The sequence below is a fragment of the Athene cunicularia genome (assembly GCF_003259725.1).
Source record: "Athene cunicularia isolate RWA chromosome 20 unlocalized genomic scaffold, athCun1 chr20_part1, whole genome shotgun sequence".
NCBI classification, from domain to species: domain Eukaryota; kingdom Metazoa; phylum Chordata; class Aves; order Strigiformes; family Strigidae; genus Athene; species Athene cunicularia.
In genome coordinates, this window is record NW_020799125.1 from 7207218 (window position 1) to 7233750 (window position 26533).

Here is a 26533-nt window from a genome sequence, read left to right on the forward strand (position 1 = left end):
GGGGGGCCTGGAGCACATGGAGGATTTGGGGCGGTTTTGCGAGGTTCTGTGGAGGATGTTCGTGATTGTCTCAAAACTTGGTTGCCCTGCCGTTTGCGGTATGAACTTCCATGGCTTTTTTCGCACATTGTGAGCGCATGGCTGCAGCGGTGCAAACTTACAGTGTGAGGCGTTGGTTAAAGCACCGAATGCTTTGTCTGGGGCCACAGGGAGAGTCCCGGTAACCGGGCGCTTTGACGTTTTGATATTCTTTGTTTATTGGGTATATTTAAGCTGTTTGGTAGGTGTGAAAAAGGTTTTCGTTCCCTTTAGAGAAATTCCTATTCCTTTTAGAGAAATTCCCTTTTCTAAGGTGGTTTTTACTAGCTGTATCTCTGTTTTTACTGCTATTTTCTATTTCTGTTCGGAGGTACAAGGTGTGAGCTAATGGAGACACGATTCTTACCTGTCAGGGTAGGAATGGACCAACCTTAGCTGCCTCCTGTATAGTACAGCCTGTATGTGTCTCAGGCCACCAGCGTTGTTTCCTCTTGCAGGGTCTCAGCTACTTGGAAAAACTTCAACTTGGGGACTCTGGTAACTGTAATAATTACAAGTTGCCATCTTCCTAGGTGAGAAAGATAGATCACCCTGTATAAAAAAAGGGAGAACTTTTTTCTTCTAAGAACAAAACCAAAGCTTAGTTCCTTTTTAGGTGTGCATTTGCAGATGTTGGGCAGCAGATCAACATCTACCGTGATACATGTTGAAATCTTAAAACATTAAAAAGAGACAACAGAAGAGAAACATCCTATTGTTAATAAATTTGCACTTGAGGCTGATTGGTTGTAGTCTGATTGTTACCTTTCCTGAAGATTATTGCAGCAAATATTTAAATAAACTTCATCAAAATAGGTTCCTTTTTGACACAAAATGAGTAATCCAAAAATAATACTAAGCTAAATGATTTTGTACTATTTTTTTTTTAATGGTAAGCTGCCCTTTACTAAAATTAATATTAATTCTTACTTAACTTTTTTTAAATTACTTGTTGGTGTCTAATAGAAATTAGATGCTTTCAGTGTTTGGGGACAAGTCTCTGAGATCACTGTAAACATATCTTTTTAGTGCCCCATCATTTTTTTTTTTTTTTTTTTACCTGAATTGATGGTCCATTAGACAGGTTTACAGAAAGCATCTCTTTCAGTTACTACTGTTCATGCTTAAAAGTATATTGTGTGGAACTACTAGAGCTTTACAGTCGTTAAGAGCTTGTAAGATCACTTGTGTTAAGTTTTAGGAGGGGATGTTGTTTGTATATGCAAGGGGTGGGGAAGGTGAAAGGTGTTTTTTTTACTGTAGGTGAGACAGATAAGTGGTGCTGCTCAGAGTGCTTAGGAATGATGAACCTTCACAGGAGAGGAACTTCCTGACTGTTTGGAAAGTTCGTACCCTACAGTGTTAAACATCAGCTGCATAAACAAAACATCTAGGAAGACTGTATGTGTTCTTCAGGATGAGATGAATAACTAAATTTTTTTCTGTATACGTAGGATAGAAGTTACCAGTTGTCAGAAGATGCCCATTAGCATTTTCAGAATTGGTATGTGTCACTTACAACAGCATTTTAATTAAGCTTTAATAGTATAAAGTATCATTTGTTAGGTGAATTCTACAGTTACTGAAATCACTATTAAATTCTAAATGAATGCACATACAAATTTTCTGTGGAAGGTAAGTTGTGCTTCTGACACACTGTGGAGTGAATAATAGATGATTATTCCCATCCTAGCTTTACCACTCTATAATAATAGTAAATAATGAAAGTAAATATTAAAATTTGAAGTAGCATTCCTGGAATACATAAACGTATCAGAATCTTATCAGTAGTCAAAAGTCATATAGTCCAAATGTGTATTTTATAACTTTTTATTAAGATGGCAGCTGATTTCATTAATGTGAAGAAGGAATTTGGAACAAATGATTCTGTGGGAACAAAGACAGTGCTCAGGTGTTAATGTGTTTATTTTGAGATGGCTGCAAATAAGATTTAGCAGCTCGATAGGAAATTTAATTGGGGGGGGGTTGTGTGGTGCTTTTGGTTTGGGGTTGGTTTTTTTTCAGAAAGGGGAAGTTATCTTTGCTTCACTACTTGAAGTTGGATTGAGAGAGACAAAATTTTATACATTGGGAACAAACAAAACGGCATCAGATATGATGAAGATCATAGTGTAAAGTCTGTATGTAGGACATGGCTGCCAGGAGGGAGGCAGTGACTAGCTTATAGGGCTGCGATTGATCAGCTGATTAGTGTGGTCCACAGGTGTCATTTGATTTGCTTTAGCAACATGGGCAAAGATGGAGCATTTTTTAAGTTATTAGTTCTGCTGAGTTTATATATTAATAATGCTGTGTTGGCTGGGATTTTTTTTTTAACATGCATGTAACATGCTTGTTTAAAAAGGATAACAGCTGACTCTGTTGGCCTGAATCTAAACAAGCATTACGGTATTTTTAATTATATTAAATTAACACCTGCTCTATGCTTAGATTTTTATATAGGGTATGGGTTTTTATTAACATAATTGTAATGGTATTCACATAATTGAAACAGTGTAATTGTTAATGTGGAGGTAGTTCTGCTCATATAAATAAATATGTTTATACAAGTGTATGTTTCCTAATAATAGTATAAGCAATGGAGATGAGAGTAAAAGGTGCTGGTCTAAGGATAATGTGATGTAAATGCTTGTATACACATTGTAAGAATAAAGAACTCCTGGTTATGTTAATTTAGGGTTGGTTTGGGTTTGTTGTTTTTTTTTAATCTTATACTTCCTGTATATGTAGAAGGTTTGTTTTGATCACCTGACACTTTTTGGGAAGAAGGCCCTTGCTTTTCTAGTCAGGATGGCCAACTTGACCTGTTCATTTTGAGCTTTCAGGAAGTACTTAGATCTGTTATAAAAACTGAATACACGTTCTAGATTTGAATAAAGACATTTTTAGAGAGGGTGTAACTCATATTTCTCTACCTGAGGGCCATATGCCTCAAGGAGAAAACTACATTGTTCAGAGCTTCACTGTAGCTAGCTGATGTTGAAAGGCAAACATGAGGCTTGAATTTAGTGTCTCACTCTTATTTCGCATTAGTGCTTTTGAATGCGTATGACGGTTGATGGTTTTGAATAAGAATGGAATAAATACCATTTTTTCAGCAGTGAGTCACTTTCAGTTACCACCATTTATATCCTTTTTTCTTTTTTTTAAGGTGGTATTAAAGATGACTTGGATGAAAGCTGATACTGGCTGTTGGGTCTCTATGAACACATCACACATGCAGGTTCTTGACTATCCAGATAATGTGGCAGAATGTTTCATTTAAGATCTACTTTGGGAGTTGTATCTAAAACCATTTACATGGAATAGAAACTAAATAACTGTGTAAACAGCCTGTCCACTTCAGCTTATCCAGTCATTTAAATGTAGGAAAAGGGCCTGCTCTCAAGCCTGGCTACACCGTTCGATGTGTCTTCCCTATCCCCAGCTCCTCTCTTTCAGGCTTCAGCCTTCAGGCATTCTTTCTTTCACCCCTTTTTACCTCTTCTGTATATTGCTTTCTGATGTGACTCTGGATCTGATAGTTCTTATCTTGTGCTGCAGCTGGGCCAAAGAAGTTGTCAGTGATGCGGATTCATAGCAGCAACAGTAAGGGGGCAAAATGTCTCTTGAAATCTAAGTAGGCAAAACAATTGTTTAAAAGTGTTTTTTCCCCCCGAAAAGTCAAACTTAAGTTTTTTATCTTGTTTTGTTTTTGTTTCCCGATTCCTGCTGCTGCTGCTATGAAGCCTTTTGAATATCGAAGGTTCCTGAGTCAGACTGAAGACAGCAGTAGCTGAGGTGGATTAACGCTGGAATGTAGTCAGGGATTGGAACACTTGGGAGCTATGCTTAGACAGAAAGGGAAAGAGGTAAGAAGTGGTAAGACTGATTTTAAGCTCTTGTTTACAGACTTTACCCAATTGTGTAATGCCATCATTTGTGCATAGCGTGTGAAGTGGTAAGGCAAAGGAAAAACAATTAGCATCAGCCTACTTCACTGACTATTTTTACACTTTAAATACTCAGATGCTAGCCAGTTGGTGAGATCCCTTCAATATCTAATATATCTACTATCTGAGAAAGCATGTATTGGCAGGGTTTTGGATGAGCTTGTAAAAGTATTTGTATGCTCTCTTTTGTTCGTTGATTTGTTCTGCCACTTATACCAGCATGCAAGCAATGCATTTTACTAGTTAGGACACACTAAGGGATGCAGTTTCACTATTGGTTTAAATATATCTGTGTCTGTGCTGCCACTGGAAGGGGTGGCATGAGCCACGTTTCCTGCCACCTTATTTGTACGAGTCCTAGCATTTCTGTTTGGGTGAGTGAAGGAACTGCTCTGTCTGAAAAACACTCGTGTTCACTTGGATCAGGTCTCTGCTCTGGCTGTTGACAGAGGGTGATGTCAGGAAAACATGACACAGAGAAGACAGGACTCCCATTTTTCAGTTGCAGTCTCATCTGATTGCAGTTTCACAATCAGTGCAATCCAATCATAAATTATGTGTATATCGATTACATGCTTTATGCTTGTACGTTTTGCCGCTTTGTTTAATTATACAGATGTTTTTGTGAGCTTTGGATTGAATATTTCAAGATGATTCTTGATTTAAATGGTAGCTGCTAATTCATGAAACGTGCTTTTATTTCCAAAATAATTTTTATTCTGGGATTGTTCATGCTTAGCTACAATCTAGATGAGGATTATTTTGGAATTGTAGAGCATATTCATGCAGTCTTTTTTCCTGATCACTGAAGTGTGGATATCATGGTGTAAGCAAATAATATCCTTCGTGCTTCAATGATCTCCAGTCTCGATTTCAAATTTCAGCAAGATGTGCAGGCTTTATTACATTTCAAACTGAAATCTTTTAAGAAATAGCCCTAAACAAGCAAGGCTGTCATACTGAGTATGTGTATTTCATATTGATTGCACTGTACATGTGTGGATACATATAAACATTTATCTTTGGAGATCTTGAACAGCCACAAAAGATATTATTTAAGATGGCAGTAGGTGTGTAAGCCTACTTCGTGAGCTGCTAGTGCCTCTTAATTTAAATTTTTGTATGCACTGAAGTATAGCATGCCCTAGAGAATGGATGCAATTTAAAACTGCTTTTCAGAATGCAGTTGAGATGGCCAGAATTGATGTGTTTATCATGTGTGTTCAAAAGATCCTTCTTCAGAAAACATTCAAATTTAGCTAACAGCATTCTTTAACATACATTAGCCCATGACATCAAAATAAGAAAACCCATCAGAAATTCCCAGCAGAGTGTGAGGTAGCAATTAGTGATCAAGAATAGAAATAAGGAGTTGTGGTTCCCAGAGCAATCCGAATTTGACCGTTTTGCATTTTATATTGGGACATAGAAATTACACAGCATACAGAACTTTTACTACTAAACAAAAAGTTGATAAGGAAATAGTTAATTCCCTTCCAGTTTTGCAGTTAGTGTACACACCCACCAGATGGAGCTTCTGGCACCAGTGGAAAATTCCAGAAATCGAGCAAGAATGAGATGTGTGTGAATGACTTAGAAGATCCCTGTCTGCTGGACTGCAGAAGATACTTTTTTAACCTTTAATTAAAAAATGAATGGAGAGTAAAACATATCAGCCTTACTGATTCCTTTCACTGGAAATACGTAGAAGTTTTTCCTGTGATGGGAAGTTGGAATTCTTAGTACAAGAGTCACCAAGCTGAAGCTAGACAGTAAGCTCCAGAAAAAAAGAGATTAAAACAGTTTCATAAGCCCTTGCTGAAAATGGCATATAACTACTGATAAAGCATGTTAAGGTTTTTAGCCTAAGAATTTCCTCCAAAGTATTTTAAGTGGGTTTTTTTAGTACCATGTTTTAGATGGACTTACCTCCTCTCCTGAAGCAGTATTTACACGGGATGTCCAGAGAAGTGGTGTGAAACGATCCTTTTTGTTTGACACACAACTTGAAATCTTTTTGGAGGTAGCTGATCTAATATATGAAGTGATTTTAAATTTTTTTAAAATTCTTTTTTTGACAAAGGGACTTTGAAGAAGTAGACTGTTTGACTGTGAGGGGGAGATGAAGTGGTTGCATGTGCACAGTGCTGCAAAAGTTTTACAATGCTTTGACCAGATAGAAAAATAACATTTGTCCATTTTCTCCAGTTCCAATAATCTTAGTTTTAAAGCAACATGACAGGTTTTCTAGATGGTTTGATTTGAGATTTCTGTTTACTTTGTATCTTTTTAATGTGCCTTTTGGATATAGACACAAGTTAAAGAACCTTGGATATAGCAACAAGTTAAAGTGCTTGGGAGCTTGTGCTCACAGATGTGCTAGCTTAAGGTTGAATTTAAGTGCTGGGTCTAACATGGCAGCTGTGCACACAGAATTATCTGGCTGGAGTTGAGAGGTGTTTGTTAGACCAAAGTTAGCTGAAGACCATCATGTTACATGGGCAGGAGCTCCGTGTTGCTGATGGTTCAGCCGATAAGGCTGAGGAGGTGCTGTCTATTTAAAATGTTGCCATGAGAATAGAGCACAGGGTGTTACAAAACAGCCTCCATCCTAGGATTATAGCGGACTTGAAAAATGAGCTCTTAGTTGTCTGGCATTTCAGATGTGCTGTTGAACTGCAAATCTCATTACCTTCAGGGGAGATGTGGGTGCACAGCCCTCTGAAAACTAGGCCAGAAATGCTTAAATAAGGAGGAAAGAGATGAGTCCAACAGAATAAAGTAAAAATGCTTAATGTAAGCCAGTGATAGACATGTTGGGAGTGGACTCTTTATTGACTGTGCAGGGAGAGGAGATATGTAATTGTAACTCTTACCTTTACAGGGAAGTTTTCGGTAGTTTTCAGCTCTTCCAACTTCTCTGTTCTCCCTGATATTTCTGCTCCTGGTATTTTTGATTTGGTCACTCTTCCCTGAGATACCTTTCTGCTTCCTGACTATCGCAGTTCTTTGCTCAGCTGTCCTGGAATTGTCAGGTCCCACAGTCCCAGCCTCTGCATTGCTGCAGGGACAGGCCATCCATTGTCCTCTTGAATATAGTGTGTTATATGCCATCATACTATATAGCATTGTTTAACCTGAATACACGAGGAAGCTGCTTTTCTATTGCTGTGGGAACCATAGGTTAATTTTCTTGTATTTTAACAGATTCACTCAGTGTTGCACTCACAGCCTTCTTTTCAAATCCATTACATGTCTGGCTTTTTAGAGCATGCTATTAAATGCAGTTAGCAGGGTAAATTGTTCAAAGTAGACCAAATTTTAAATGCAGTTGGAATAGGGAGATAAAAAGCACACAGTATCAAGAAACTAACAGTCTTGTTTCATTTTGTCCAGGAGCATAACAGCTGCTGTGTCGGCTCTGATGCATACTACTATGTTGTACTGTTATGTGTAAACCAAGAACTTCAACTTAAAATACTAGCAAAATAAGGGCTAAAATAAAAGAATTTTGGATTATATAAAGTCAGAAAAATGCCAGATGCTTGGTGGTTCTCATCAGCAACATAATGTAGGGAAATGATACTCAGTCTTCGGGAGGCCCAGTATGGGATGAAGTGTTTCTCTGTGCTCAGTGTTTGTATCTTCAGACTGATAGCTAATTGTCACTGGTCTGCTCTGGGCAGATCGGTCCTCATCCAGAAGTGTGCGTTCTGCAAGGAGTCAGTGGGAGAGAGGTAATTTGGACTCAGTAGAAATACAGGGACACAAATTTTACTTCCTAGTTAGAAAATAATCCATTATGAATCAAAATAACCCATTATTGAAGAGGTGGCTAGTGGTCTTGTTAGAGCATATGTAATACTCAGTTTTGCCACACTGTGAAGTGTTTTAAGAATTTTGACTTTTTAAATTTCTTAGAACATTTTAGTATCTTCTGGTGAAATCATATTTGCTCAAAAAAAAAAAATCTGTACTTTAAACTGTCGATGTTCTGTTTGAATAATCAACAGAGATTGAGATCTAACAATTTTAAACAGTAAAAGCCATTATTAGTTGGAAGAGTAATTATGGCTCAACAAATTTTGCTTTTCTAAACTAGATTTGGTTGTTCCAGACTCTGTGATACTAATGTTATGTCTTGTGTTTCCAGTCTGTTCAAGACTGAGTTTCTGTCCATGGGTGATGTGAGTTGAAGAGGTATCAGTCTTCCTACAGAAGCATAATCATTTACATGTCATTACCCAAAACAGTTTACTTCACATCCTCCTAGCAGCATTGTGACTGAACACTTTAATCTGAACACTTCCCAAATGAATGTTTATCCCTAGGGTCCTGGCTGACAGCAGTGTCACCTGTTTGATCTGCCATAGTCTTGTAATTTAAGGTGGGAATGTTTGTATGGGAACTTTCTAGGAAAAAACACCTGTACAAGGAAGTGCTGTTGGTATTTTACTAAGTTTACCTCATCTGCACAGAGTATAGCTATGCTGCTGGTACTGATAGCTCAGATGAAGTGTAAACTGAGGTCCTAAACAGTTCAGAGGAAAGGTTGTATCAAGTGTGAATGGGAGCAATCCTCACTGTATCCTGCTGGATTTCTGAATTGGGTAATTTATTTGAAATTTGAACACTAAAACATTCCTCAGGTAGCATCACCCATCGGAATTTATTGTTTAAGCCACAAACCTGCTAAAACTTCCTGCAGCACTGTTAACTTGCTGGAGTGCATGCTACAGTAGCTCCGGGTCAGTAAAGGTACAGTAAATGTGGTTTATAATTAGCTCTGGAGTCCTTCGCAATGAAATGTACATTATAAATGTAAGACTGCCCTTATTACATTTCTTATCTCTTGTCTTTAACACTTTGTTTTGTACAGCAGGATATGATCCTTCTTCTATGTCCGGGCTTTGGCCTCACACAGTAGGTGTAATATAATCGCTGAGGTGGGCGTTCTGGAAGGAGAATTATTTTTGGAGGCTTTTGCATGAAACTTGTCCAATGAGTCTGAGACGCCCAAGCACCATTAATTTTGGAGGTAAATGCCTCATAATATGTACTGAATAGATTGGGAAGCGTTAAGATGTTCTTTTGTAAAAGTATGGGCAAAAATAGTTGAAAGGATAGTTCTGACTGTTTACTTCTGATGTTTGGACATTTTGAACTTAAAGGAACACCAACTTGAACTACAGAAAAACGGGGGAAGGGGGGACGGCTTTGAGCTCAATCAGTCTGGCAGCTTTACTGCATATTAATTAGTTTCCTAGCTTAAAATTTTCACCCCTCTTTTGGTTTATTAAAACCAACAGAGGCAAAAGTGAAAGATGATTTTTCACTGCAGAAGTGACCAGACTGCCTGAAGTACTCTTACGCTGAAATGAACTGTGGAAAAGCCTGTGACTTGTGATATGGAAGTTCAAAGATAATTTAAGTTGGATGTCCCTTTAAGTTATTCCTTAGAATCTGACATTTCTTATTTGAATCTCAATTGAAATGTTTCATTTTAGAAATTTAACTGAAATGGTTTTCATTAAGATATTTTCTATCATTTGTCTATAAATTGGTCTGTCAAAGTGGGTTGGGATATGTATAAAGAGAGGGGAGGGAGGAATCCTGTAGTTAACAACGGTGAAAAGATAAAGCCAAAGGGGAAAAAATACCCAACAATAAAACAGAAAAAAAATCCACAAATGAAAGAAAATATAACCATTAGTCCCAAAAGAGTTTATTTTAAATGACAGATTTTAAATGTTGGTACTTGTCTGGGGGTGGGAGGGAAAAGAATCATTTGCATGAAATATGATTTAAATTTTACTTGTGCTATTGTTATTGGAATAAAATTGGGTTACTGTTAAAATTATAATGTCCATTAAAAAAGTTAATAAGTTAAGTTTGCTCTAGAAAACAACAGTAATCTGGTACTGGCACACAGCCAATAGAGAAATTACTTTAAAGATTTACAGTGTCTAGGTTGCACTGATGATGTTGATACTGGATTCTCATTGGTTTCTGAATTTAAAACTAACTCTTACTGAGAAATACTTAATAATAAAACCAGGCTGTCTAGTAGAGAGCTATCCCACACGTTTTAATGAAGTAATTTTTAGCATAATCTGAATTTTATGCACTAACTTGTTACCAAACTGCATGCATTTTTTTGATTATGCTGTTTCACTCTGCTGCAGCCCTTCCCTTTTGGTATTATTATGGATATTAAGAATTTGGGGTTGAATTATTGGAATGAAAACCATGGGATCATGATACGTATTTAACAAAGCCAATGGACTAGAGCAGTGGGTTTAAGTGTGTGGGGCGGTGTATCATGTAGGGAAAAGGAACAGCTTTTAGAATAAGGGTTTGAAACATTGCTTTTTCTGTAGGAAAAAGATGGAGTATTGCATGCTGGGAACAAGTGCTTTCCATAAGGTAGCTAAATTTTAAAAGTACATTTGTTTCATTTTGTTTTAGGCTTTGCTTAAGTATTCTAATCTAGTAATTTTGTCCTTTCTGCAGTTTTCATTTTTATTAGACCTCTGCAAAACTCTTCTAAACAAAAATTCAAAACCAAACCAAAAACTCCAAACCTGGGCCACAACTGCAGTTTGATGTTTCTGAACCGTTGCTCAATGCCTACAGAAAAGTATTTAAAGGATAATAGCAATAGAGTAAATTCTTTCTGTGGTCTGTTTTGTTTTCCATTATTTCAAAATGCAGATGTTAACACCAATAAATTTAAAGATGTGAATGTGTTGGATGACTACAGAGAAATGACCAAGTAGAACAATTTGTTAAAAGGTAGTCTTCATTGACACCTCTGTAAAAATAAAACAAAAAAACAACACCCCTATTTATCAGCAGAAACTCCAAGGAAATAGTCACATTCTTTTTTCCTTTGTTCTTGTGAATAGCAAGACATAACATACTTGGAGGAAGTTTTGAGTAGATGAGTCAGGACTTATTTCGTTAACTGCAGTTAAATGTTTTGGCCAGGTTTCCCAAGGAAAAAAAGCTTATATGATTTTTCAGATTGTGGCTTGTCTCCTAATCTTCTCTCCCTCCTCCCAGCCAAGAAAAAAAGTTGGCCATTTTCAACCAAATTTGGTAGAGATGGAGGTCTGAAAAAATAAATAAGTTTTATTAAATGTAGATCTCCACTAACAGAAGAAACTAAGGTTTGAACATTCACAAGTTTCCTTCACAACTCTCCTATCAGCCTGTTCCTTCAATGCCAAGTAGCAATGGCTAAGTGGCTGCTAAAACCTCTGTGGGAGGAGTTGTAAGGGGGAGGGGAAAGAAATCTTACTGCTTAGGCCCGGGATTTTAGGGGGTTGACTTTTCAATGTTGGATGTGGGCCAGCTGCAGAGGTGCCAGTTAGGTGTTGTGCCCGGAGCTGAACGCAGCGACTTGCCTGTCATTATCTAATACGGAGCTAGCAGAGGGTTATGAAGGAAAGAGAAGCAGCAGTAAATTTTCTTGGCTTACTATTTTAAGTATTCAGCTCCAAATGAGAGTTGTTGGTGCCTGACTGAGTGCATGTATAGTATATTATTCCATGGATACGATATTATTACAGGTACAGCAGCAGCTCATGATGCCCCGTAAAGCTTTTCTTTCCCAGAAAGAAAAGCAGGCTCGTGCCAGGGAAAGGGATATGTTAAAAAAGAGGAGGAGGCGACAAGACTATCTCAAAAGAAGCGTGGAGCCGCAGAAAAATGCAGACACAATAAAATGGCACAGGGATGATGAGAAGAGGAGAGAAAATGAGCAAGTTAAGGACAAAGATATCAAGAAGCGGTGGAGACAGGATGAGAGAGAACGACGAAAGAATGTGGACGCTATGAATTGGCGCAGGGAAGATGAGAAGAGGGAAAATGAGCGAGGTAAGGACCAAGAAGGCCAAGAACCAGCAAGGAAAGGATGAGGAGGAGAGGGGGAAAAAGAGCAACGAAAGGATGGACCTTTTGAAGCAGCAGAGGGATGATGAGGGGGAGAGGGGGAAAGAAAGAGGAACAGTTACATTTTATAAGCATGTGTAGAAATAAAAAAAATACCAGTATCTTTGGTTCAAATCTGCTTTAATGAACAATAGTTCTTACAGAGGTAATTATTTTAATAGGACAAGATTGATCTGAGTATAGATGTATACAAACTGAGAGTCACAATGGGATAGAAGAGTCCGGGTTTACACATTGCTTATAAAATTGTCTGTTTTGCACACATGCTCATGCCTAGTAATTTCAGCAATACAGTTGATAATGCTGTGTTTCACATCACCAAAAAGTTCAGGTTTTCTCAGTCTTCATAGTGTGAGTAAATGAGAGCATTAGGAGCAGAAGGGTCAACCAAATGTGCTCATAAGAGAAGGTAAAACTGATGTTTTATTATTTTTAATAATGTGCCCAAGAGATAGTTGTAATTGCAGCCCCAGTTTTATTCCAAGGTAAATTATTTAACAAAAGTTGTATGAAAGTGTAAATTCCACTGAATGCTTATCAGAAGCAGTCAGTTCAAGAGGTGCACATTTCTGTGTCATTAGATCTAAGGTGTTGGCATCAAATCAGTTGGCATCACATTTGATTTGATTTGATAAATTCGGCCAACGCCTTGGCATCAAATCTGAAAAACTGATGAACAGCAGATATTTACGTTAGAGTAGGAAGAACCCTTCTAAAGTTGCATTTTTATTAAATTTTTAATAGGATTTTTATGTTTGGAGATAAAAAGGGGAGGTTTCTTTCAGTAGCCCTAAAACATTAGTTGTAGGCCTGTAAACTGGCAATGGATTTATACTGAATTGGAGTCTAGTCCTTTGGAAGTCCTTCTAGTCTGATTTAGAAATTTTGCCCTTAAAAGTAAAAGGGGTGGTGCGTTTGCACCCATGTTTACAGCTGGGGATGTTGCAGCCCTTCTTGGAAGACTGGCATCCTTTGTCCGCAGGGTGTTCACAGTAAACACTGCAGGGAAGAAGCTGTCACACTTGATCTTTGGTGAAATAGTGCCTCTTCTAAACACTAGCAAAGAATTAGCTATCTGGAAATGAGAGGCTGATTCAATTGTCTGCATCTTTTGGATTTTCTGTATTTAACATATGTTTGTTTTAGAATTATGGATCTACACATTTTTACACCATAAAAGTGTTTTGGCACCCCTGTTTTGACTGATTAATTATGGTGAGGCAGCCTGGAAGGACATAGCCACAGTAACAAAGAGAAGAGTTGATAAGACTGCAACCTCCTGTGTGGCTGAATAATTTTATTAATTAACAAAAGTAAATGGTCAACATACTGAATATACATAGAGCTTTTCTTCTTAGCGCTGATCCTTTCAACTGAGCTAAAAAATATACCTGGTGTTTAAGGGGTAGGGTGAGGGGTAAATGTTGCTTATTATGAGTAACTTTATATATTTCATTGTGAGGGGAAAATGATCTCAAAATGAGTTACCAGCTTTCTACCTCTGTGTTCCTGTGAGGCTTTCATGGTAGGCCTGGGAATCATCAGCTGGTAAAATAAATTGTATGTCAAGAAAATTGATAAATGCATGTTAAAAAAGTATGCTTCCAGGAGCCTCATTTGTATTTCTGTAACTTTTCTTTCCCTTTTTCATTCCTAATTTTCATTTAATACTCACTAGGAAAGTTTAATTTTGTAATTTTCCTTTTCTTGATGGACTGCTGTTTCTAACTGTTCTCAGCTCTGTGAACTTAAACTTAGAACTACATTCATAAAATTTCCAAGGAAAATACATGGAATGGCCAGGTAGTAACTTTCCAATTATTCCTCTAGTATCATTAGCAGTGTTGACAGCATACTTTTCTGGTATGTTTAAAGTTTAAAAAAAAAAAAATCATGTATTCCACTGGTTTGGTTCCACGAGTGGACAGGTACTTCAGAAGAATCAGTGGCTGTTGTAAAGAGCATTAGGATACTCAGCCTGTTCATACAGGTTTGAGATGCCTGAATAAGAATAAAAAGCACTAGGGACTTTGTTTATGGCTTTTGGGAATTCCATAACTGGTTTTCACTTGCCATTTCACAGTGATGCTCTTTACAAACCTAGTTGACTAAAGAAATCTTCCTTAGTGAGATGTTTAGGGTTGCCTACAATTCTGTCCTTGCTGGTCATGGAAGGCTTTCTTGATGGTACACACTGACAGTGGAGTCAGACTGGTGCCGTCTTGGTTCCTTTACACAGCAAGATTTTCCTCCAGAATATTACTTTAGGTCTTTAAATTATTTCTGGATGAAAACCGCCATTTTACTAATAAGACTGTGACATTAGAAATACATTATACTTGCTGCTTGTTAGAACTGTAACAAAGCTCAAACATGAAACAAGCAGAGTAAGCACTTTAAATAATATCCAGAAATGAAAATAACACGATGAAGCGGATTTGGAATATTTGCTGAAGATTTTAGCTTGGAGAAAAAGGCTGTCTTGTTCTGAAACTGATGCGTCTTTTCCAGAATCAGAATAGCATTGTTACCTTGTGGGTGCTTTGAAGCTGTACACTAGAAGATCCTCTGTTTCATTGTTCTCAATAAAGTTGGCAGAGCTGAAACAGTCTAACATCGGTTACCTGATGGTATCAAAGGTAGCAGGCTGCAAGGCAGCTCTTCAGAGCAGGTCCAAAATACAAAGACCTACTGGAGAATTAAGATTTTTAGTTACACTGAAATAGAAACAGCTTTCGGGGTCTAAAGACAGGTCGAAGCTTTCTCTTTTATATCACTTCTGATAATTTGACTGATGGATTTTTTTGCTGTTTTTTCCCCGTCTTGTCTTCCTTATCCTCTCTGTCCTGGGTGCATACCCTCCTGTAAGGTCATAGTTCTCAAGTTGTGAATGCAGCCTATTGAGCATGTGAGATCAGTACTTGTAAGGGAGGACAGTTTGCACTGAGAAAAACATGTAGCATAAGAAAATGTAAACTATTGCAATATAAAACTCTAAAACAGGCATGCAGTATTGTATTTTACGTGCATTAATTCTCCAAATAATTGCCCAGTAATCTTTTTTAAACTAATTTTTTGGCTCAGTTGTCCAGGTGGTTCCAGTCCCCTGGTGACTGATGTGTTTGTTAAAGGGCTGAAATGCATGGCCATCTTAACTTGAAGTGCTTGAAGATGGTACAGTGAGGATAGTTTAGTTTTATTAAATGCTAAAAGTGGTTTAAAAATCACTTAGAGAAACATTACAGGAGGATGTGTCAGACTTCACATTCTGGATGTTTTTAGAATAGTGACTGCAATTGTTTCCACCTGGAATTTGAAGTGCTAGTAAGACTAGCAAGTTTGTGAAGAGGTAATTTTGAGCTGAAAGTTGCTGCAATCTACCTAAATGCTAAAATCTGTTTAAAAAATAGATGTTGAAGAATTTGGGGTTTGTTAAACTTCTCTGTGACTATGCAGGGGTTAATTTTTGGGCTAGACCTCGTTTCCTTTCTGAAATCTTGATTTCCTATGTCTTAGGATATTTGCATTGTTAAGTTCCTAAAACTAAGCAGAAATTATGGGTTTTTTTCTAGATATTGTTCACACTAGTGCCCCTGTGAATATTTCAAGGTGTTAAGCAATTTTTTCCCCTACTAGTATTTTCTTCTACCAACTACAGCTAACAAGATTAGAAAACTGAGTAGAGAGAGAAACCCTTTTGCTGTGAAGCAACATTAACCTTTAAGTGAGGTCCCTTTTTTATTAGACCTGTGAACCTGAGTTCTTTGAAAAGAAACCTTTGATTTTAAACAAATGAGGCACAGTGTTGTCTCTTGGCCTGCAGTTTTAGTTGTTTACTAAAACTTGGACATAATTACTAATTTAAATCAATCAGCCTATATTATGTCCTGGCCCATTCCTGTTTTTAGATGTGATTCTATTGAGTGAACTGAACTGTTGGTTCCTGTAGACTTCTCAAACTTCAGAAGACTTTATAGTCATTTTATGCCCTAATTTTTAGGTTTTAAGAGGCACATATCAGAACTGTACTTGAGATTACATTCTTCCTTCTTGGGACTCTTACAGCCTGTTAAAAAAGCCGAAGACAGTGCTTCAGTTCTCCCAAGCACAATACCATGTACAGACTTTGTACATGGTATCGAGTTTTGTGAAGTCTCTTTAAACTGATGTTCCTCTGCTTATCTTGCTTTTTCACAAAACCCACCCCCCCTCAGATTTTTAGATTATGATCTGAGAGCACTTTGCTCAGGCCTTTCTGCTGAACATGTATGCACTAGCTAAAAAACTTGTCTTAGCTTTTTGTTCATGCTTTGCATAATGGCTGTTACCCAACGCAGTGAAATAGTACTGCATGGTTTGTCTAAAATAGCTCTTTGCATCTCCAAAACGTGACTATGAAATGAAAACGGAAATACAGTGTTTCTAATTTAGTAGTGATATTTTGCTCTCTTATAGCTTGTCTTTTCTGCTTACATTTGGCTACTGAATTATTCTAGGAATTGGTACCTGGCTGTGGACTAGACCTTTATGCTAGGTACTACATAAATACAGAGCAGAAGAAGGTTCCAAATAGTTCTTACACAGTCTGCTTGCTTTACCATTATTTTGTGATGACTTCTGCACAAGCTCACTAAAGATGAGTGAGATCTTATCAAATCAGTCTTAATTTTTTTGAATTTCTTATAACTAGGTTAGCAATTCACTAGGTACTTGAATATACTACCTGGATGTTTCTAGTAAGGACATTGTTGGTCTTGGTTTTGAGTAATCATTTATTCTCTCCACCCAGATTTTAGTGTAGATTGATGTATAATTCACCTTATGAACAAGGGCTTCCTAGTGTACTTGTAGGTAGGACCCAAGTCTAGAAGTAGGAAACAGAAGAGCAGGCACAAACTTAATTCTCTTTGTTGAATCATGAACTTAAACACAACTGGTTGACTTGGAGGCAGATCTCATTATTCCTCTTACTTAATGAGGATAAAAAGTGCTCAGGTTTTTCTGTAGAATTATTTTTGCTTAACACATATGTGATCATCTTATTCTTCTGTGAATGTGTGTACAGATGCACGCTCACTTACAAAGAAAAGTTCTATAATGTATCTAGGACCTGTGCAGGAATGAATAGGTTAGAGTAGAACCATACAGGAAAACAATAAAAATTAGTTATGCCTTAGCTACTATAAAACAGAATACATGGAGATACAGGATGTTCTGTTAACTAGAATCCTGGGCTGGGATTGTCATTGATTGAGGTAGTATCATCTCAGGATAAATGAATTCCTCGTTTATTAAAAAAAAAAAAAAAGCTTTTGAGCTTCTTTTGAAAGCTACTTAAATCTCAGAGAGGAGTTCTGTATTGAGCCTATAATATTAGGTAAGTAGCACTTTAACCATCAGGAATTGGTAACCGATAGATGTGTGAAGCTTGAGCTGCTTGTGCCTAGTGAAAAGGCTTGTGCCTTTTATTTGTCTTCATTGAAAGGCAGTGTTTAAGACAGTTCACTTTTGGCATTTCAGTAGAAACCCAGGAGAAACAGCATTGAAGTAGACTATTTTACAGAAGGATCAGTTGATCTCTGACCCTTTATTATGGGCATCCTTCATTGTGGGGGATGCTGGGTGTAGCAGTAGCTTTAGTGCCAGAGGAAATCACTAGTGGTTTTTGTCAGTAGTGGATGCTGCATTCCTTAGTAGTGTGTTCTGTTAAAATAATTACTTGGATCTAAGCTTCAGAGCAGTAGGAAACAGCCCTGACCGTGAAGAAGAGATGCTCTGGGTGTCCTCTCTTAAACATTAACTTCTGGTCAGATAAAGGACACCTCATTTCAAGAACAGCATTAATCTCAAATCACTGTTTAGACATGCTTCTTAACCCCAGCTGGTTTCATGTCCCCATTTAGGGATGTGTTTTGTATATTGCCATTACAATTTGAATTACTTGCTGTAAATAGAAATTAATGGAGATGCTAAAAGCTCTTTTTGTAGTCATAAGCCATAATAATATCAGACTGTATCTGGCTCTCCACTAATGACAATTAAATGGTAAGAAACTTCCTAAAATTTAAAATTAACTGTATTTGCTTAAGGATGAGTTTTTTGTTAGATTAGGTGAGTTGGATTCAGCTATCAAGCAGAATTTGCAAAGTAAGGTTGATGTTTAGTTTTCAGATGTGAAGATCTAATTATATCCTCTATTATGATGTGCTGTGATAGGAAGATCTTGATAATTTCTTGTCTTCGAGGTCTGACTGTGACGTGGACAAAAGGGCAGAGGCAAGGAGATGGTGCAGATAGAATAGAGATCTTGTTTTCAGGCAGTCCTAAATCATTTGCTTTCATATTCACTTGAGTATATATCTCGTGGTATATTTGGCATGTGTAGGTATGTTAGACACAGTAATTAAGAGAAAGCATTTGATTCTTTTGGTGAAGAAATTTAGTGCAATTTTGAACTAAAATAAGGTCTTTGATAATAGGCATTATTTTGAGACTTGTGGCTGACTTTCAATTTTACAAGTGATTATTGCCTAAAGACAAACTGTACTGACTTTTGCTTTGTCATGAAGAAAAAAAAAAGTTTCTTTACAAGCAAAATAAGTACATTCTTTGGTTTTGAAGAAAACAGCACAGCTTGCTAGAAGCTTTAAAATGTAATGTTTTCACGCACTGATGTTTCTACAGTTGATATTAATAACTTGGGTTATTCTGGAATAAAATTACTAGGACATTATCTTCTTGGATTTGAAGTTCACTTGAAAATATTCATTCAAATCCTAAACATACTTGACTATGCTGCTTCATATAATTTTTGATGAAAAAATTGAGCATGTGAAGAAGCTACTGAAAGCATTACTGAACCAATGCAATACAGTAAGAGCAATGCTTATTCAGTTGCCTTTAGAGAAAAGGAATTGGGGGAGCCATGATTAATTTCTTGGCTACATTAGTATTTTTCACTCTGGCTCAATGAACTTCAGCAGCAAGAACTTTTAATAAATGTTTGTGAGTTTAAAAAGATTATGCTGTGCTTTGAAAGCAAACTTGTTTCTTTATTGTAACTTAGTGTTCAGAGCTATAGTTCCCAGTTCAGTTTAGGGAAGAGAGGGAATAGAATGTTAACGAAGCATATTTTCTTTCCAATTTGTGATCTGTGTTTAAGGATATAAATCCACTCTGTGCTCTATGTTGTCGTCTTCTTTTCCTGTTAACACAGTTGTAGTATCACACAAGTCAGATCTGTTTTAAGTCATGAAAAAACTGACAGCGGGCTCAGCATTGAAAGCTATTTTGTAGTGACTGGCCTAGGAGAAAAAACTGCAGGTTGGAGTTTCCACTACAGGTCAAATACAGAGAAAATGGAAATTGGAAATTGCAAACCTTACAAAACCATTTGCATTAATCAAGAGGCTAGTTAGGAGTTGAAATTCTTAAGCAACAGTGTTTTTCCCATTAGTGTTTATCAACTTTTATACTGATGGGCATTGCTGATTCTCAGCCCTGTTGTTAAATATTTCCAGTTACTATTCATGTCTTTAAAATGGACCTGGCTCAACTTTAAGCTATATTAGATGCTGTTTTTACAGTTGAAGCAAAATTGTAACCCTGAAATAATATTTTTAGTCAAGGAAACTTTAGTTCTATTTGTTGAAGGAACTAAATTAATTGTAATATTGCTCTGAAATACATAAATTTGCTATTTGAGGTCTTAATTTTTTAATACAATAATTTCTCAATACAAATTTGTTTGCAAGGTAAATATCCATTACTGTTTTCAAAATCTTTTCCACCATTTATGTGCTTGCATGTCATAAATGGTATTATTTTTATTTTACTTCATCCAAAAGCATGTTAAGTAATAGTATAAATAACAGGATATAGTCTCTGCCCAGAGGTGCTTACACAGTAAAACTGATACCACAGTATGGGCAAGGACGGGTAGAAGAGCAGGGCAGAACTTGGCACATTCTGTAGTTACTTAATCAAAGCCTTATAAACAGTGCAGAGTTCTAAAATCTTAGGGATGTTGCAATTGTTTTTCTTAAACTGCTCTTCAATGTGTGCCTTCAGAAATAACTGTATAAGAAAGAGGAAAGGGACATGTTGATAAATTCAGAATTTGATCAGAAAATGTGATAATGGAACCATAGGCTTAAATGCAGATTTCGATAAAACAACCGATTTGAGTCAGTTTTCAAAGTAACAAGAAGTTAGAAACTCCCATTCAAACCTTATTTCCTAGTCCTTTATGAGAATTAAAAATAATTGACTGGGCAGGAGTGAGTAGCATTCTCAACGGATGACATGAATCACTCTGAACAATCACATTCAGTCTTGTACAGAGATGGAGAATGTCTTAGGCCTGGATACTGTTTATAATTGCATGTGAAATACTTGATTATAAAAGAGGACAGATGAGAATGGATGCAGCATAAAAAAAGCAGTTCATGGCTTCCCATGCAAAGTCATCAGAGGCTTTAGAGGGAATAACTGGAAAGAGAGTAGTTCACTGCCACGATCAGTTTAATTCTTGCCTTCTCTGGCAAAGAATGCCTGCAGAAGTGCTCTCCATAGCTTGAGGAGGGTTCACATTATGAGACTTGTCTTTGTATTTCTAAAGTGGGTTTGAGTTTCCTTAAAATGAAAGGTACCACATAACATATAGAAAGAACATAGCTGCTTTTCATATGAACTTAATTCCCCCCCCCCCGTTCTTACCCTTTCCAGTGAAATGAGAATTAGTGGAAACACCTCTACACTCACATAAATTAATATACTTGCATTTAAAGTGTTGTATGTGAAGAAATCAAGATGATTTTGATTAAACTAAATTCTCTTAAGTTATACAGAACATTGAAATACTTTTTTTTTATGGCCTGTGTTTGAAAATTACTATCATTAGTCATTTTGCATGATGTGTCTAAGTAACTTCATTATTGCAGATACTATAAATGAGTAATTTGGAATCCCTGAGATTTATAGACAAGGTCTAAACTTTTTATTTTTCTTTGATTTCCTAGTTTTCACATAGGGGTATTAAAATGACACTGTATTTGTTTCTGGTAATCTGTGACAGTGGCCAGCCTGATACAAGTACCAAAACCCTTAATGACCAGAGTTGCTTTGGTACTTCTGAAAATTTCCTGTAAATATAAATTCAGGCTCGTTTCCACTTAGTTTCTAATTTATAGTTGTCATATGAATCCTAAATGTCATGATAGCTTTCTGCTTCTACCCAGGAGCCATTTCTGAGTTCATTGAATTTGAAGAGACTAGAGCCTAGCAACATGTGCCAGCAGCACTGCTTGTAGGTTTTGATTCTGCAGTGGTTTGTATTAGATTAACACGTATTACACACAGAACTTTTCAGGTTTGTTTATTTCTGAAACTAAACAGTGTTGATGGTGGGAATCATGGAACAGTAGGCTGTTAGTGACTGTCTTAAAGCATTACCTAGTAAAAGTTGGTAGGAGTATGAAAATAAAAAGGCTACTGTGTAAACAGACAAGTATACTTTGAGGAGTATGCACAATAGCGCATATAGAAGGGTTGGCTTTGATCAGAGACACTCGGTTGTTGTAGTCACAGCCCATATCCTTTGTACTTTGAGAAAATTTCTTAGTAAGCTCTTTGTAGCTTTGCAGTTGCCCTTGATCTCATGATAAAAGGGGAGAGTTTTTGTCTAACTCAAATATTTAATGGCTGCAAACTTCTGTTAACTCTGCATTCTAGGCTTCTGCTTGAAAGTTTAAAAAAAAAAAAAAATACTTTCAAGCTTCTATCCAAAAAAAACCCCAAACCATTTTTAGTTGATGTAGGTAGTCTTTGGCCTTACAGTGGATTAATTTGTTGATATGAATGAAACCTTTTGTTGTTCAAACAAAGCAACATTTCTGAATTGGCTCACAGAAATATTAATGATCAAAAAAAGCTGCTGTTTTCTTCTGGGGTGATATTCTTCATGCAACAGGCATTGGATCATTAAAGCCTAGGGAACAAGGTAGCAACTGATGCTTTCTTGCTATTTAAGAAGCTTCCTCCCCTTTTCTTTGAGAAAAGCCTACCTTTTTATTGCTGGCTCCACCCCCTCTTACTTCCAGAATAACTGTATGTTGTCAGGGACTTTCACAGGGACTTCCATGTTTCTGCCATTTTGCACCTTCTAAAAGTGCAGATGACTTGATGGTGTGTAGCAGAGCAAGCACTTACTGAACCCGTAGCAGCATGCAGACTGAGAACTCCTGTGTGCGCAAAGGAAGACCAAGTTACTAGTGTTGGGAAGAAATCTTATGGTTGAATCTGGGAATATGCATATCTTGAAATTTAGACTTTCTTATAGCTGGATAGCCCCCAGTCATTACAGACTGGAGTTAGCTATCTCTGTGAAAAGAGAAAGGGAGGGTTGTCTTGCAGGCTGAAAAATCCAGCTACGCTTAGAAGCGTTAAGCCAAAGTGCTTTTTCTGGTGATCTGTATTTTTGAAGGGCTCTAACCAAGCTTTCAGGTCCCATCTTAATAAAAGAAGAAAGTATGCTAAAGAGCTTGTCAGCCATTTAAAGCTATAAATACAGTAAATGGAGGAAGAACTGTTAATTTCTTATCCTACCTACAGTTGAATGCCAGAAGCATCTTTCTCACTGAGGAGACACGATTAAATCTGTTACAAGACTGACACAAACCTTGAGGCTCAACATACCAATTTTCAAATCACTAAGGATACATATGCAGAAAAGATAAATTGTTTTTAAGTACTTCAGCATAGGGGGTAAATTTCATGTAAATACACTTTAAAAAAAAAGTTATTTCCAGATGCAGCTGATTACTCCTGCAATAGTTCTTACATCAGTTTGTTGGGTTTTTTAAGTCCTATCTTAAGTTTGTCTGTATCTAGTTTTATAGCCAGCATCATTTAAGAACAAATCAGACAGAAAATGTGGTAGTTTCTTAGTTAATGGTAGAGCTCTGATACTGAGTTATATGGGTAAAATGAGACAGAAAATTACTAATACAAAACACATTTGACTTAAACCTTTTCTCTTACTTTCTTTTTCAATAGAAACTATGTTCCAACTTCCTGTCAACAACCTTGGCAGTTTAAGAAAGGCCCGGAAAACTGTGAAAAAAATACTTAGTGACATTGGTTTGGAATACTGTAAGGAACATATAGAAGTAAGTATGATACCTCCAAAGTGTTGCAGTTAGAGTCAAAATCCTCCAAAGTTTGTGGAACTGTAAGGTCTTTGGTGTGATGTAATTTGGGAGTTTTTTTAGACCTGTTTCACAAAATGTTAAATTTTTATTGTGAATTTTGAAGGAATCCCCTGTATGCTGTTCTCACACCATATTCCTCTGTTCTTATCAGCTTCTGAGAATGATCCTGGGATTTCATTTGAGCCTTGTTGTTCAGGTGTTGCTACCCCTGCATTGCTTTTTAAATTCTACACAAAGTAGGACTTAATAACTTGAGATAAAATGCACCTGTAAACACTTTTTAGAAAGTTTAGTGCAGATAAGATACACTTCAGGCTATATGTGACTGCCCTGATGTATCATCAAAGGTAGGTCATCTTTTGTTTATGTTGGATTCTTAAAAATAGCACTTGCTAACTGAACATGTGGGAATGAAGCAAGGACTACATGTGGTATAGGATGTTCTTGGGGGACAGAAGATGGTTCTGAGGTTTTCATGAAGTGTTTGTCAGTGCTAACAGTAGGTCACCCAAGTTAAAGAATCACTTCTGTACCTGTGTTAGTTCCTGTTAGAAGGGCAGGAAGGGTATTTGTGCTACTCTTCTGGACAAACTTCATAACTGCCCTCTCAAAAGTGCAGCTTTCTCTCCTGAACAACTAACTTGCTCGCCGCCAGTTCACACACTTTAACTCTTTAGAGTACTTGGCAAATTGTGACCGGTTTGCTTTGGCTTTCCTGTTAGTGTGTCTGCAAAGAGCATTTAAGTGAGATGCATTAAGAGAAAGAAATGCCAGTCCCTCCTGCCTGGAAAATTTGTGGAGCAAGTATAATTTTTAAGGGTAAAATTCTGAACTGGGCCAATGTTACTTTCAGTATTCATTTCAGTGGAAATACTGTTTTTGAGTCCCCTATGTGCTGCTGGTTTATATGCCAAAGATGAAATGACAAAGTACTTCATAAGATTATTTTTTAATAGAAAATGGGCTTCCTGGACATCATATATTTAGTCAAACTAAAATTTTTATCTGGATTCCTGTGTGAAATTAATTAAAAAACAAACAACCACCCCAAACCAATCAAATGACATTTTCTTTCCCCCCCCCCAAAAAAAAAAAACCACCAACCAACCATCAGAGTTATGGTAAAGTGTTTGTATGGTTTTAAATGTTTAGCAGGTGGCTTTAAATGGGACAGGTATGTAATTACAGTCTTGGGTTAATTAGGAGGATGAGTATTGAGAATAGTTCTTAAGGTGTTCTATGATATTGAGACTATTCCCAGCTCTTCAAAGAGCTGCACTGTAAATCCCCACCCTTCCTCGAATTGCTAATACCTGCGATTTGCCAGCTGCACTTGAGAGGACTGCATGGATGCTGACAAGAGCTGCTTAAGGGAGCAGTTGGTCTTTGGTTTTGATTCTCTGTGCTCTCTTCCCATCTTCCCCTTCTCCAGGATTTTAAGCAGTTTGAACCTAATGACTTTTATTTGAAAAACACTACATGGGAAGATGTAGGATTGTGGGACCCATCGCTTACAAAAAATCAGGTTGGTAATAGTTGATGTTGGCACATCTGATTCTGAAGACGGTTCATGCTAAAGGGTGTTGCACAAATATGCCAAGAGCTTTTCCTGCAGTTTTATCATTGATCTTCATTTGTTGTCAGTCTAAGGGATGGCAAAGAGCTGTGGTCTTTTTTTTTTTTTTAAAAAAAAAAAAACTTTATCTCAGTAGTATGGATAGCCAAATACTGGAGAACTGCTTGGTCAAAAAATCCTATTCACCCCTTGACAACTGCATATTAAGAACCCATCTGTTTTCAAGCTTAGCACAGTTTCACTTTCCTTCTGGTCAAAAGATGAACAATTTTACACAGTTTGTGATAAGTTTTTTTTTTTTATCTTTGCTAAAACATTTCATTATCTGTTTTCATCATTTCAGAAAAAGCTTAAATGAACCCATCTAACTGCTGCTCTCTTCACTGTTGTTGCTCTGTTAGCTGTCCACCACACCTGAAGATTCTTAAGAGTCTGACTATGTCCAAGGTTTGGTTTAGGCATATATAGTTTTGTGCAGCAGAATTAGGTGACACTGCAAGTATTACTTTTTAGATGTTTGAGTCAGTAATAAAGGAAATTTGAATTGAACTGGAGGGAGGAAATAATACTTGATTCAGATTAAATATGTATAAGTCAAGTCATGTGCTCTGCAGTAGCCTCATACCAGCACTGACAGAGCAGTGAGAAGGTGAGAACTCCTCTCTGCAAAATAAGCCCTCTTGTAGCATATGAAAGGTCAGGTATTGCTCCTACAGGAAATGGGAACCTGTATTATGATGAATTCCTAGAGTAGTGTTAATCTAAAAATGTCCCTTTATTACTGTGTTCCATAAAAACATCTGCTGATGTTTTCCTTTTTTCTAGTTATTTCCAGAATATAAATTGTAATATTAAAGGAGACAGTGTGGTTCGTTGTATCTTGTGTCCACCCTCCCAGATGTCTGAGGCTTCAGAGGGTGGACAGAAGCATATTCCTACGTATGCAGAGGGAGAGCACAACTCTCCAGCTGCTTCAAATGATCTGTGTGTAATTTGATACACAAGACTTGTTTTGATGCTTGTGATGAATGTTTGTAACCATTTGAATTTCATATCTTATCTCATCTGAAATGCCAGATTGCTTGTGGCTATCTCTGAGGCCAGTGTAACTTTAGTTTCTGTTACAACACTTGACAAGAACTGCATTGGCAACAAGTGTGGAATTTTCAAATATCTTTTTTTCTGACTCAAGATTGCTTTTAAAATCAGGTTTGTGCTTTGATCAGCAGGAAAAGGCCTGGTGGCTTTAAGGGCTTATGTGGCCTTAGTATATGACTTGGTAAGATTAAATCCATTTTTTCACCAAAAAAAGTTTTGAAGAGCATCTTTTATGGTAGAGTTTGTAATGGATTAAGACACTGAAACAGCTAAAGTTATATATCCATTTTATAGCCATAAATGGTTGACAGATTTTGGTGGGAAGTAACTCACGTCTTCTGGATACAGTCTCATCTTAGTCAAACAATCATGCTTGTCTTTTCCCCCAGAAACAAGCTTATGGTGAACTTTTTATGCAGCTCAGCTGCAGGGAATGAGGCTTTTTTTTGACTGGTGGAGAAAGATGCTTATGATTTAGCCTTGCGTGCTGAGTTTATGGTTAAATTCTTGAGGGACCTCTAAACTGGCACTCGCCACATCACGTGTATGTTCAGGTGATAAACTTTTTAGGGCCCGATTAGGGCCAAAAATTGGAGATAATAAATTAAAGGTTTGAGACTGTGGCAGTGTCTTGAGACTATTATTAAGAAACATTACTGTTT

At 37.0% G+C, this 26533-nt stretch overlaps 1 protein-coding gene across 5 annotated transcripts in view; it reads left to right on the forward strand.

The window, feature by feature from the left end:
• The window catches only part of ADNP (activity dependent neuroprotector homeobox), a 31007-nt gene continuing 4474 nt past the window's right edge, over positions 1–26533 (forward strand). The window contains exons 1-6 of one of the 5 annotated variants that reach the window (XM_026861951.1): positions 1–611; positions 8911–9069; positions 10412–10457; positions 11606–11912; positions 23043–23155; positions 24630–24722. In XM_026861951.1, coding sequence (XP_026717752.1) covers positions 10419–10457; positions 11606–11912; positions 23043–23155; positions 24630–24722 — 552 coding nt within the window. In that variant the 5' untranslated portion in view covers positions 1–611; positions 8911–9069; positions 10412–10418. Of the gene's footprint in view, positions 612–1560; positions 1583–1622; positions 3951–8910; positions 9070–10411; positions 10458–11605; positions 11913–23042; positions 23156–24629; positions 24723–26533 lie in introns of those variants that run through there. The other 4 variants (XM_026861952.1, XM_026861950.1, XM_026861949.1 and 1 more) reach the window with 4 other exon arrangements.